Source organism: Aptenodytes patagonicus, chromosome 7, assembly GCF_965638725.1.
Source record: "Aptenodytes patagonicus chromosome 7, bAptPat1.pri.cur, whole genome shotgun sequence".
Lineage (NCBI taxonomy): Eukaryota > Metazoa > Chordata > Aves > Sphenisciformes > Spheniscidae > Aptenodytes > Aptenodytes patagonicus.
The window spans coordinates 14,101,728-14,116,175 of NC_134955.1; the positions used below are offsets into that span (position 1 = coordinate 14,101,728).

General features: G+C 38.0%; 1 protein-coding gene across 8 annotated transcripts in view; it reads right to left on the reverse strand.

The window, feature by feature from the left end:
• TUB (TUB bipartite transcription factor) overlaps nt 1–14,448 on the reverse strand; it is a 165,830-nt gene that overhangs the window by 17,180 nt on the left and 134,202 nt on the right. For all 8 annotated transcript variants that reach the window (XM_076344055.1, XM_076344048.1, XM_076344050.1 and 5 more), the window contains one exon: nt 3,168–3,335. In XM_076344055.1, coding sequence (XP_076200170.1) covers nt 3,168–3,335 — 168 coding nt within the window. The remainder of the gene's footprint in view (nt 1–3,167; nt 3,336–14,448) is intronic.

Consider the following 14,448-nt stretch of genomic DNA (forward strand, 5'->3'; position numbering starts at 1 on the left):
CAGACACATTCTACCTAAATCCCTGTGCCCAGTGTGTCCTCATCATCTTCCTCGGGCTCTCTAAACTGTTCTTCCGGGACTTCCAGGGATACGCACAGAGACTTTCATGTAGCTTAGTCTTTTGGAATATGAGCTTGGTCTACAAGCAGAGACTGAACCAAACTAACGTACAGAAATACAAACATTAGAGACAGTATCAATAATGGTTTTCTTCAGTTCAAATTTTGGAATGGAATGAGGAAAAAAAGACACCAAGAAGGGCATTTAAATACTTTTTATGTTATTGCTACTTCCAATAACTTCAATGCATATCCCTTTAAAATAGCTTTTGACACCAGATGCACACTGGATAATGAAACAACACCAGAGCAGTAAAAGCAAGTGTATAACAGTAAAACAGGAGCATATGCAATGCTTGTATTCCATTCAGCTGCACCATGAATGGTCTTGTTATCCAGTTCTTCAGTTCCCCCAGCCTGGACATACACCACACAGCACAACAGCAAAATGTTTCAATAGGATCTCATTATGCAAGGCAGGCCTGAGTTCACAGGTCAACAGATATTTTCAAAGCCTGTAGAACTCACTCATTATTAATCGCACACCCATTAATCACAAGCATTATTTCTTAATAATGACAACCACGTTCTAGTCAACTATGCACGGGTAATAGAGGCAGTCCATCTCCTCAGCTGGCAGGTGTGCAATAAAGCCATACTTCACAGCACAGACATAATCAGTTTATTTCTACATCCGTGCTCACTATTTCACCACCAATATTTTGGTGGTGAAAATTCCGTGTCAGCCTTAGAAAAGTCTGCACTCATGACCTGCGGGGAAGAATGCTTCAGAGAGATCCCGTTTTGTTTTTGAACCCAGAAATCAAACCCATTCCTTCCCTAAATCTCAAAACAGTTGGAACTTCAGGTGGCAAAGAAGAACTAAGACCAAATTGCTCATTCCAAGTCTTTACAGAGACACATAGGATACTGATAAATGTGAAGACTAAACGTTAGTTATTCCGTATTAAAACTTATGGAAGCCTGGCTCTGTCCTAGTGACTCATTTGCCAAAGAGGAACTCACATATTAAGACTTCAGAAATCAAAAGGACAAATGTTTCCTGCAGGAAGAAAATGATTCTAGTATGGCAATTTCCAACAGATGGAGAAATCAAATAAAACATTTGGCATTTTCTTGCAAGTGGCATATTCTTTTCACACTCAGGTAGCCTATAACCTCTTGTCTCGTAACAGAACTTGACTCACTGGGGAAGCAGAGACATGTGCTGAGAGAGGCTTCCCTCCACAAAGTTAGTGTCAGAGAGCAGAATGGGCACAAATCAGGGCTACGCAAATCTGATGGGACTCAGGCTTTCCCATTAGGCCAGTTAGCATTTATCTCTCTGTTCTCCTTTTGCTCCTATTCCATGCAAGAGAAGGACTGATGGGAGACAGCAATTCTAAATGCTTTTCAGACCAACAGGGACATGCCAGTGAGGACATGTCACAGGCAGTGAACTGGCAGTTGGAATCCATATGAAAAACCCTAGCTCTACATAAAGTTTCCCATGAATACAGGGATACTCCAAAGTTTCTAACAACCCTCCTCTGCTGGTATCAAGTGGCAAACCATACACGCATAGTAAAAATATTTTATGGAGATGCTGCCAGTTGCAGTCTTGTCTTAATACCTTTCTTTGTGTCTCACAGAGCATAGCTCTGTTGTTAATAAAAATGAGTAAACCTCAGCATTCCCATTTTAAAAAAGCGGCCTCCCCCCTGACCTGAAGCATACCAGTGGTCCACTCTTAGCAGTGTCTGTTCTGATTAGGAGTATACTCAGACTTGGTAAAAAAAGGTCATATCATATTTTTAAGAATATGAAGCAACAAAGCAAAACAAAACAAAACCAAATAAAAAAACCCCCACCCACTACTTCTGTTAAAAAATAAACAAAAAACTGGGGAGAATAAAAATATATCTTAACCTGGAAAAAAACATAAAAAATAGAAATGTCCCCCAGAGTAAAAATCTGAGTGCTCTGACCTAATTTGAGAAGTCTGTTGATAGTTTTTAAGTCAATCAGCTTTAGTAAGTAGTGTGCCTGATGATTAAATATTCTGAGCCATGGTCTAAGGCAACACAATCACCACACAGATCAGAACTCGTTAGTCATGCCAACATCCCTCCGATTCAAATGCCCAGGAAATACCACACTTGGAGAAAATCTGCCCATTTCAGTTGAAGTTGCTCACATCTGCAGAGTAACATCCCAGAAAAAATGAATCTTAGTGAGAACTGCTCTGCAGACAAGAAGCGGGCATTTAGGTATGAATAGTCTATTCTAGTTGAGTCAAGTTTGCACTTACATTTTGCTCTTTATACACAAAGAGTTTATTCTTAAAGCATCAGAGCACTCTTGGCTTGAGCCATCTTTGCTTCAAAAGCTGTACACTGAAGAAGAACAAGTCCAAAGCAAATGCCCTCAGAAAAAGCTTTGTGAGGATTTTAGGATTTTTTTTTTTCCCTTCCTACAGTTAATGTCTAATGAGAGATAATAACAGTGCAGGAAGGAAGGGACGGATGCATGAATGTGTACATACACAATCTATCTCCCAAATCATGCATGCCTCTAGAAAAAAAAAATACTCCAGAACATGTGAGGACTATGCATGGGAAATGCTGCAGAATACACGGTGCTGTAATTTTCACCTCTGCAAGCACAAACACACATTATGAAAACATGAACAATATTTAACTGACAATTAGTAAATTGTCAATACTAAAATTAGTATTCTAGTTTGAATGTTGCTATTCCCTACTCCTTTTTTAACCCTCAAGTAAGTGATTTCCAGAGTTGTACAATATAAAAATGTGAACAGATGGATATGAGCATTAGCATCTGCCTGGTACCTTAATAGCGGCACTGCACTACAGATGGGAAAGCCATCTCCCTGAGAGCCTGGAGAGTTCTTGTTCCTTGGGACAAGAGAGAACTTCATTATTGGGTTTTTTTTAAGATAATAGAATAGAGTCTAACAGGCTCTGAGGAGAAGAAACAGAGTAACAATCTCTGCTTCGGCTAGGGCTGAGAGTGAGAATAGCAAAAGGAGTCAACGTACATAAAGCAAGCAATGGGAACATGAAGGCAGCTTTGGCTACTTACCTTTTTTCTGCATTGCTGTTCTAAGATCTTGTTTGCTTTGCTGTTGTTGGCCACTAGCCATTTTCTCTCCATCATCTTCATCATGGCTAGACTGTCCAACAGTGAGAATCTGCACTTGACTTCCTATCTTCTGAACATCATCTTGAAAAGCAGCTGGGCCATCAATCCCTGTCAGGCAACAGCAAAAGCCTTAGTTGTCTTTGTGTCAGGGAGTTATTGAAAAGAGAATTGCTCACTCACAAAAAGCATCTTTTCTAAGAATCAGAGATCAGAGGTTCACATTCAATAATATTTCTAGACTTGAACAAGACTAAACTAGCCTCCAAGGTAAGCATCTTACTTCCCACATACTGCACTAGAGAATCTCCAAGAGGTGATCAGGATTTCACTGTTGCCCTCCTCACCCCCAAAGCACACCCATCCATGCACCAGAAACACTGAAAACAAAACAGAAAAGAAATTTATTGGAGAGGACCGACAAAGAAAACAGATGCAGCTTTCATAAGGACACACAACTGGTCCAGAAACAGATAAGCCCGAGTCCCAGATTATGCCACATCCCCTAATAAACAACACTGCTATTATGAAATGGTGCTTCAAAGTTTCAGAAACCTGGAAAATTCACAAGTAGATCTAGCAGTGTATACAACAGGAAGAGCAGCACGTTAAGAAGCCTAAATACACCTACTAAGTTAGTAAATTGCTATACAGTTAAAACATCAGTGTGAAACTATAAAGAGGATAATACATATTCCCTGGAACCTCCATCCTCTGAGATACTCAAATCCCGACCGGGCATGGTCCTGGACAACCTGCTCTGAGCAGGGGCATGGGACTAGACAGTCCCCAGAGGCACCTTCCAGCCTCAGCCGTGTTGTGATTCTGTGGCTTCTGATGACAGCCAGAAAGAAACTATTTACCTCCTCACGGCTGTAAATCACCTCTGAAGACAGAACAATGAAAATTGTTCTGGGGTGGGGTGTGTTCTTATCACAAGCTAACTTCATTTTTTTCTTCAGGACAGCAAGTTAAAACATCAGATTGCAAATGTACTTCACCTCTTAGTTAAGACTTAGTGCTGGTATATATTACTAAATTAGCTATATAGAAATGCACTTTTGCACCAATAAAAATGGTAATATTATCATGAACAGATATAGTAAATAACATAAGCCTGTATACTGTTCCTGTTCTGAAATTTTTGTTAATAAGCAAGCAACATTGTGGAGAATTAGCAAGCATTACAAAAAGCTAGTTCAGTAAAAGAATACAGTGCTTCTCACACCAAACAGAGCTGAATAAACCCTGTAAGAAGGAGCTGTAGGGATTGGGATTTTTTCAGACTGTGATGTGTAGCAGAAGTCTCCAAGAATACCATTTCAACCCGCCTTGCCAGCAGCTGTCAACTTGCATTAAAAGACAACTGGATTATACATTTAGCATGCTTAACTGTACTTTGCCATACTAGCTGTCACTGCCGCTGTGATAGGAAGCATAAGTGGAAAAGAGAGTGGCCCACACCCTCAGGAACAGGAACAGCACTGGCTGTGCAACTACCTAACAAGATGCAGTCCGACACTGCGGAAGTATTAAATTCAGAGTTCAAGATCACAAGGAATTATTGACTCATCTGCATCACACAGACCCTTACCTAGCAATTTCTGCACTAACCGTGTAAATTCTGATTAACTTACAGTAAAACTAACAACAACAACTAACAACAAATAAACAATCTGTCCATCCAACCTTGAAGGACTAAATAAAGTCCACGAAAATATTTCCCTCATCTTGGTAGGATGACAATTTCAGACAGAAGCTCTGTGTGATGCAGAATGAACAGTATAATTTCCTATGTTGCAGGCATAATATGGCAGGGAACAGAACAGCATTTTTCTTAAAAGTTATCTCAGGATAGGCACTACAGCAAAGGTGCTGTGGAACAGACAGGTAGCTGCTCAGATCCACTGTGTTATTTTTAACAGCTTTAACCATATTCACCATTATCATTAAAGAGGCTGCCTAAAGTTAGGTTCTTACCTTAATAATATGAATTTCAAAAGTGTTAAGCATCCATGAATTTAACAAGATGCTCATACCTCATGCATATCTATCTAGCCCCTTATTAAGCTTTGGACGATTCAAACCTAATTTTGAGAACCCATTTCAAAAGGAACAAAACACCTTAATTATTCTTCTTCAAAGCAGACATTGATCTGCAGCAAATGAAATGCTTTCGACAGCATTAGATGTTGCACTGAGGCTGCTTTTTTCTGATGCTTGCAGAACATCTGTGCTCACATCCTGTGCTGTCAGGAACATCACGTATTATTAGGCGTCAGGACAAAGGCTACACTGGCAGGTCACACTTTTAGAGAAGAAAAATCAATTTCAGTATTCTGAAGAGTGCATCACTGGTAGAGTGTGTTATTAAGCATTATGAATGGTTCCACTGGTGACCTCATTTAAGGGAATGGAAGATGTAGCCAGACGGGGGGGGGGGAGAACCTCTGCTGCATTAGAACACTGTAGATGGTTTGTGGCAAATGCAGCATTAACTACTTAATATTTGTGTGTTTGCACACATCTTTGTAGGTATATATGCATGTGTAAAATGGTATTAAACGTGAGCGTACATACACATTTCTTTTTTCTATATCATGAGATATATCTTTGTAAGTCGTAGTTCAAAAGGCAGCTTTACCATCACCTAGTTCATGTCTGAAAACACTTCCAAGCTTGCATAATCGTGATACTCAAGGTGGATCTCTCCCTATGTTCTCACTTTTTTTGCCTCGCTGACTCCTTTTCACCCACTTACTGGAAGGATGGTTCACTGTGCAATAAAACAAACCATTCATGCCTATAGTTACAAGCTTCCCAGTTTAAGGACAGGGTCAAAAGAGGCGAAGAAACTGAGCGGGCTGTGCCAAAAAGAAAGTCTTTATTGCTACAGTCAGCATTTTCTACAGTTTTTCCCAAAAATCAGGTAGAAAAAAAACCTGATAGAGATGTCCTTGAATACCTGCTACTAAGAAGAGGAATTTTTGAGAGGCAAATGTGAAGGAGGGCAGGGAGGAAAGAGGAAGACTGAAACAATCCCCAGAATACCAGTCCCTTCAGCAAAGGCCTTCTGGTAAACTTTGACATGGCCACGTCTCATGAAACCCAGAGGTACCAGAAATGAAAACAAAGAGATAATGAAAAAAATGCATCAGAAAATTGGCATTCACTGCCATTTCCATCCTATAAACTACTCTTTATCAATGCCTGTATTCTGTTAGCACCTAAAATCTTCTAGACAGTATTTATAGACAGTACCATGCTCTTAAAGCTGGTAATCTAAACTACCACACAGAATGTTTTTATAACCTGAATTAATCTAAATTCTAAGAAATTCAAAATACATTAGGTGGACATACACTTAACTTTGATCTCAGGTATGGGATTTTTAGATAGGACTTTTTCTTCTTTTGCTGTAAACACAAAAAATGTTAACTATCTACACAAAAAAATTCACAAGATTCAGGTCTGGAATGAGGGGAGAGAGAAAAAGGTATGGGAAAAATAAAGAAGAGAACTGCTACTGAAAGCCTTGGAAGAGGAATAAAGTGGCAAAATTTTGCTTCGTGTTTATGACATATGAGAAACAAATCTAAGCTTTCGTGCCTTATATGATACCACATTAGGCCTGTTTGAAACTTCAGCTTCTAAAGGATGGACCAACAACCCAAAATCCATTCAGTCTCACTGGATTTAGTAATGACAATACACTTCAAGGGTATGAAGTCGAGACCTTGTTTTATTGTTCCAATCCAGCAATTAAAGGAAGTATCTATATGGGAGGGTCACCAGCCACACATTTCTCTATCCTACATCCCCAGCAGCTTTCTGCTGAACAGTTTCCAACCATTTTGATACGTCCTACAGATAGATGCTAAAATGAATATAGATGAGTCATCTCAGTTCTACTAGATGTAGTTATGAAATTTCTGTCTGACAAACTAAGCAAGTATAGACTACATGGGATGAAGGCTATAGATCCTGAAGTATATCCCTCCTCCTTGGCTCTACAGATGTAGAGGTTGTTTTGGGGTGGTTTTTTTTCCCCACACAATAGCACTAATGGAGCGTTACAAGTGCAGTTCTGAGTATCCATTTAAGCCTCATGCATTTTTATTTCAGCTTCGCAATCTTCAAAATTATTTTGCAGGAAAGAAATACACTTCCTAACCCTATTTGCAAGTGGGAAACTAAGGGTATAGTCATGCTGAACACAAGGCTTAGATCATTCTGTTGAATAGTCCTGTCTAAACCCAGAATCTGTAACAGAATAGGTCTAAGTGGAACTTCCTCTCAAAACTGGACAGAAATTAAGCATTTCTAGACAACCCATCAGATAAACTCTCAAAGTCATCACAGTCTAATGACACGATAATATTACAGCAGAATAAGAAAATTAAAGAGGATAGGCCAGAACCGCAATTTTGATTATTTCATTACTCAAGAGATAATCAAGAAAGAATATTTAAAATTTTTAGGGGGTGGAGGGGTGGAGGGAGAAGGTCAAATGGGAGGAAAAGACTACATACTACCAAGCTATGTATGACCAGGGAAAGTTCAGAGAGGCAGCTAATATATGTGGCCACCACTTATAGACAAGTACGAGATGAAACGTGAGGAAAGGTTTTGCTATCTGACAATAGTGCACGATGCACAATGGTAGTCCTGAAAAAATTAGTTACAGATTAAATATGTGACAAACTACCCAGCAGCAAATTACAGGCATAAGCATAGTGAGTCAGCTCTCCAAAACATTATTTAAGTATTTCACTATATACTACATGAATCCCCAGTAATTGGATCTTCAAGGAGAAGAATCTAATTGTATTTATACACATCATGTTCCTCTCTGCATGTATTTATACATGCAAACATTTTGCTGTGAAAAGATTTTCAGCAAATGTTATTTCCTCTTGGTTCTTTTACACGAACTTGTAAGTACAGGAAAGAATGATTAACTGATTATTTACAGAGAGTCTTTACTGCATCTAGGACACCATGAAAAGACAGATTTCTAAATTATTTGAAAATAACTGTTATAATAAATTAAGAATTTCTTCATAGACATTTGCAAACTAAGAAAGAAACTAAAAAGAAAAGTATCGTACATCAGAGAGAACTAATTGAGCTTAGTGACTGAACGGCAAACAAGATTACGTATCAGGAAAGGAACACAGCATAGAAAACAAGTATTTCTGTCCCTACTTTACAAATGAGGAACTGCAGGATACAAAAATTCCTGTTCTCATTTTATAAAGCATTTAAGAGACAAATTCAACATATGAAGTCAGGCATATTGCTCACAGACTAAGTTTTAAGAAATGCTTAAGCCCTTTGCAGATCAGAGCTGAAGAGTTGACCGAGGTCAGGCAGGAGGTCTCTGGAACAGAAAATTCTCAAGCCACGTTTTCTGACCTCAGTTACATACAACAAGGGTTCTACAAGTATGTCCTTCCTCTACAAACATGCTGGCAGTAAATGCAGGCACACTAGAAAATTTTCTCCTTTTTTTTTTTTTTTTTTTTAAATGTGCCTTCAAAGGCAAGATACCAGATTTGATAAGCCACTGGTCTGACACATAAGTCATATCCACGTGGGTAATACTCAAGGCTGTGGCCAGCAGCAACGCTGCAATTGCAATTGCTCTTCAAGAACACTGCAGAGCAGTTCTTCCTCCAACTTGGGGATGGCAGCATAACCCTTCAAAGGCTGGCTGGCCTACTCTGAGGTCAAAGACAGGGAGTCTGTCCTCAGAGAAATCTGTTCTTACTAGACTGACACTACAACAAATAGAGGTTCCGTCCTTTAAAGAACCTGGCTTAAAGCAAACCCTGCTTCTGCTTTTATTGTCTCAAGTGATCTGCATTTTAAATTAAAAAGCCAAAACAACAGTTGATTATATTTTTTTAAAATCTGCATTTATCAAGAAGTGTGACCACTGAGTATAATAATGTTTACTTCCAGAACAGTGGTACAAGAAAGTAGTATTACACAAATCAATAAGTGAAAAAAGTTCTTTCTCAGAATGATTGCTTAGGAAGCTCTAATAAAATGACTAGAATGAAATAACACAAAATTACATCTAAATTACATAGAAATTTAGAACTCCATTGCTTTAAAAAAAATAATTTAAAAAAAAATTCTCTCTCTCTCTCTCTCTCAAAAATGACTGTTGGGTGAACCTCTCCTCAAAAGGAATTTACTGAAAAAACAGAATGTTTAAACAGGGGAAAAGCATTTTTTGGTCTATTTTTTAGGACCGAATAACCTTACGTATATCATAGCTGTCAATATTTTGTAAGCCATTTCCCAGTATATGCCTGTTCTCATCGGGGCTGCGCATCCACTGATATGGGTTCAAGCAACTGCAAAATCACAAAGGGGTTTGTTTATAGGGAAAGGGGGCAAATAGAAATTTTTTTAGGAAAGGACCTCTGGAGGTGATTTAGTCCAAACTTCTATCAAAAGAAGGACTATTGCTAACACCAGATCAGGTCACTAAAAGCAAGTGCTTGCACACCAAGCTCTACATTCACTTTGATGAAATCTACAAAACTGTAGCAGGAACTGTACTTTCATAAATCTCTATCCTCAGGAGGCCAAAATGACTTCTTCACAATCAAGTTCATGTGTTGCCAAAGTACAGCCTGAAACAGTTGTCAGATCTAGAAATAACAGGACTTTTCATGGTGGAAACTTACTTATTGTTCTTCCTACCCTTTCTCTTTAATGCATAGGGAAGCCGAGATAAATCTTCTCTACACATGAACTTCCCTCCCCCTGTCAGCAAGGAAGTGTTATAGTGAGAAATGATGCTTCTTATCCAACAAATGGTGCTGCTTTCTTAGTCAGCCAGCATTAATGTAGTTGCTTGTTACATATAAAAACGGGACAGGATGCACAAATCAAAACAGACAGACAGGCGTGAAAGAGAGAAAAGAAACACAGAAGCAGCAAACCAAATCAAAACATGAAATAGCCATCCTGGCAGAGAAAGCGCTGTGTGTCAGGGCAGCTCATTCGCTTTCTGACTTTCATAAAGACAGCAGGGAATACACAACATACTATATACATTTAATGTACAACGTAAGAGGAAAATTGCTGGGAAGACATTGTTTATTTGAACATTTTAAACACATCCAGATTCCCGATTTCAGTGACAAAAATCTTCATTTTCACCACGGCAGTGAGTGAACCAGGGCAGTTCAGAGCAGGGTTTTCCTAGAATGTACTTATATGCTCTAAGTGCAAGAGTGCTAGGAAAAAAAACAAAACCAACCAACCAACAACAACTTTTCACAGAATGATTCATGAATTTTCATATCAGATTTCACTTTGAATTAACCGTTGGCTTTGCATGGTTTTCTGGGTTTTTTTAAAGGTTCCATTTTATCTTCCTGATTTGTTTTTGCCCCATTCATTGCGCACAGCCAAAAAAGCACTTTATCCGGTTTATTTATTAATTCTTCACAAACCTATATTGGGGGAAAAAACCCAACCAAACAAAAAAACCCACACCACTACGTACCTGTAATACTTTCAGGAATCTCAATTTTGAAAGAATTATCAAGGTATTTGATATCTAAAGATGCTCTGGGTTTGTATTTGTAATACTATGGAGTGTGCATACTTTTCATAGGTTCCTGCTGAAACTATTTTCACTTGTTTGTATTATTTTTCTGTTGAACCATCTAGCGATACTGTACACCAGGTTCACTAATATCCTTAATCAACCCTCACTAGCGTCACAAATCAAACCAGAATTTGATCCGCTATCTCCACTGGAAAGACAACCATTTTACATATTAATTTGTTACATTTTGGGGTTTTTTCCAATACTGAATATTATGTCAATGAACTGGGAGACCAAAGCTTTCAGAAATACCAGTTTAATGAGCTAAGCTACTACAAAATGTCATCAATTTACTGCATTTGCAGGCTCTGTCCCACAAAAATGATGTTTCTTTTTAAAAATAGGCACAGTGTATACTGGTTACCACCATTAAGAATGAAATACCAGTAATAACCACAGATTTAGAAAAAATTGCTAAATACCATACTACCCATCATAGAATTACAAAATGCACTGACCCCTAACTTGAGAGGCACAATCAGCTCTATATGAGCAATTAGCCACATTCCTTTTCTTGTCTTATGTCAGTGTAACCTCATTAAACCTAGTATTTCCCTTGCTTTTGTCTTTAGCACATTGTTCTGATCATAGTTTCATCATTCTTCGAGCCACTTAAAAAAGCATTACACATCTAAGACCAGACTACAATCATTACACTACAGCTTCAAGAGCTATTCATGTATAATTCAATGATTTTTGCCCTGAATTAGCTTATTATTCATCGGATCTGGTCTAAAGGCTTTTCCTTAAAGCACAAAGAGCTTGGCTATGCTTAGAAAGGTAATGCTCACTATAACTAACTACCATCAGAAACCTTTAAAATGCTATTTTAGCATGTAAAGTGCATTCACCCTGCTCGTTTACAAGACATGCAAAGGTTACAGTCAGAGTAGTCAGAGTGGAGACAAAACCTGAAGCAATTGCAAAGCTAAAAGCAGAACCTAAAACTTCCAAGATTTGGTCTAATTACCAATGAACTTCCTCCAACAAAACCTCTTGTGCCACAAAATGGTATAAAACCATTTAACCTTCATCCATTTTCATTAGTTAGATCTGAAGTTATTAGCAAATCCGTTCCATATTATTATAAAATCTATATAATATTTATAACTCACACTTACTCTTAAAAGTAACTGAAGAATTATACAAGTTCCACTACAGGGTTCTGCTACCACTTGCATCTTCTTCATTCCTAAGTAACACAAATTAGCTATGTCTGTAGTGGATTGATCAGTAAAATCCCTCCAGAATTTTCAAGTCGCATTCGGTTTTACTTTTTCATCCAATAACAAAATATTTTGCAGCTTCAATAAGGATGCAAGACTAGAAATCCAGTTATAATCCCCTGCAAACACTCCAAGTTTACAACACTATCAAAGGTAAACTAGATATGATTCCTAGGGTGAAATTATACCTGAATGAACAGTTAAATACCAGTATGCGGAAAAAGTAGATGAGCTGGATGAGAAGGTGCCAAGTGTACGCTCTGAACATACTTTAACTGACGGGGATATTTGTTACTTGAGATTTGTTATTAATCATCAACATAAACTTAAGGAGAGGAGGTACTCAAAATTTTCTTTAGTGTAATTGATGAATAACAGCTCCACTCTATGGAAACAAACATAAGATGCAATTGATGGGCAAATGCTGAAGGCCAGGGAAGACCACGCATAGCATAGCAGGATGAGCAGTAAGAACTGCAGCAGAAGCCGAGGTTTCTATAGCTAACAATAGTAGTTTCCAACACATAGAGCAGCATCAGCATGCAAAAGTTCTCAGTCTACATAAAGTGACATTGCTTTTACTAACACAACTTGCTTCTATTAAAATATGCCAACATTTGCCTGTTTGGGGAATTTTTCAGAAAATGAACAAAAATATTATTGGCATATGAGAAAAATACTAGGTGCTACCTGCTGTGAGAGAATAAAAAAACTGCAACTCCTTCACAGTAAGCACACACTCCTCAAGGAGTAACTTGCCCACATCTAGCGGACGAGTTCAGAGAGAGCTAACCAGCAAATGCAGCCCCAGCATGCACGTGACCAGTGTCTGCAGAACAGCCCTGGAAATCACACACTCAAATGATTACTGTTTCTTGTTACGTGCCTCACAAGGCCTGTGGCTAGGATTTTGTTCATGGAATATTTTAGCCAAGAGCTCATCAGAAAACTGCCTAGAAAACGTATGAATGTATACACACGTTAGTGTTACACAATGCAAATTTGTCAAATCAAACCTACTGTAACTGACCCGCACAATATCATAAGTTCTGAACATAGTACAGACATAGACACCCCATAAAGGCAAAACAGGCATTATATGAGATGAAAGAGAGCCTCAAGGTTTTGCAGTAACCATGATTTAAGTATTAGCCCACACAATGCTCAGTTACAACCTAAGACAGGTTTTCTTTTAAACTAGTAAAAGAACTTTTACTCTTCAGCAAGATGTACTTCAAAATAAAATTTGGCATCTGTATTACTATGCTGGAGTGGCATTACTTTTTACATTAAGCTGAGAAACATTAGCTTTCTGTTCACTTTTTTTGCCAACAATTTTTACATTCACTTAATTTTACTTTTGATTTTTACGTATTATTTTAAGCCTAGGTATTGACACACACCATCTTTTTTTCAAATATATGAATGAAGTCTTTACCCCCAGGGCCAGACTCTAAAGCCTGTCTAACCTAGGGCTTCCTTTGCAGCCAGAGGGACTACAGACATAGAGCTGCTGTAGATTCAGATCTCAAGAATTAAGCTGCAATATGTAAAGGATGTGTAAAGGATTTTGATAAGGTAGGCTCAAGTCCTGCAAAATCCCTATAGATAAGCCCCAATACTCTGACCTCAATAATTACTCTTATTAGTCTTTGCTATCTTTAAATAGACTTGTCAAGGATATACACTATTTTCTTAGTTAAGCAATAATGGAGAGACTGTTGGACATACACAGACAGGAATACAGTACAGTCCAGGCAGGATAGTGTTACAGTGGCCTTATCTAAGAACTGCAAATTATTGGAAAGGTATTTACTAATTTCATTAAGTCATTCACCATCAAATAAAAAGAAACTGTATGTGGTATAAAAACCTCTCTCTTTTTGTGAGTGTGCATATATATGTATAAAATTTGAATACTTCTAAAGTGGCTCGTGTTACTTCTTCCATCTAGTCTATGTAGCTCAAATAGTAAATCTAATAATGGCAATGTCATTTCTACTTACCCTTTTGTCATTATCAATAGTGTATTTTTTTTGTCTACCTAATCTTACCCAAAGTCATTGCAGAAAGTTTTTCGTACAAACACCTCCCATATGTCGACCAGGTGGGATAGAGTAACACTGAATTAACAACTTGAAGAACCCTTTTGAGGATGTTATCTTGGTTTTGTTGAATTGATTTTCAAAATGCCTACTTAACCTCTAATTTGTATAGTTTAAACCTCAGTAAGAGTCTGGACAGAAATGACTGCAATTTAAGGCTGTTTCTCCAAATTACATTACATGCAGATAGTCTAAAAAACCACATTGGTGTAAGATGGTTCTCATTTCTTTAACAATGCAGAAAAACACCAGCATCT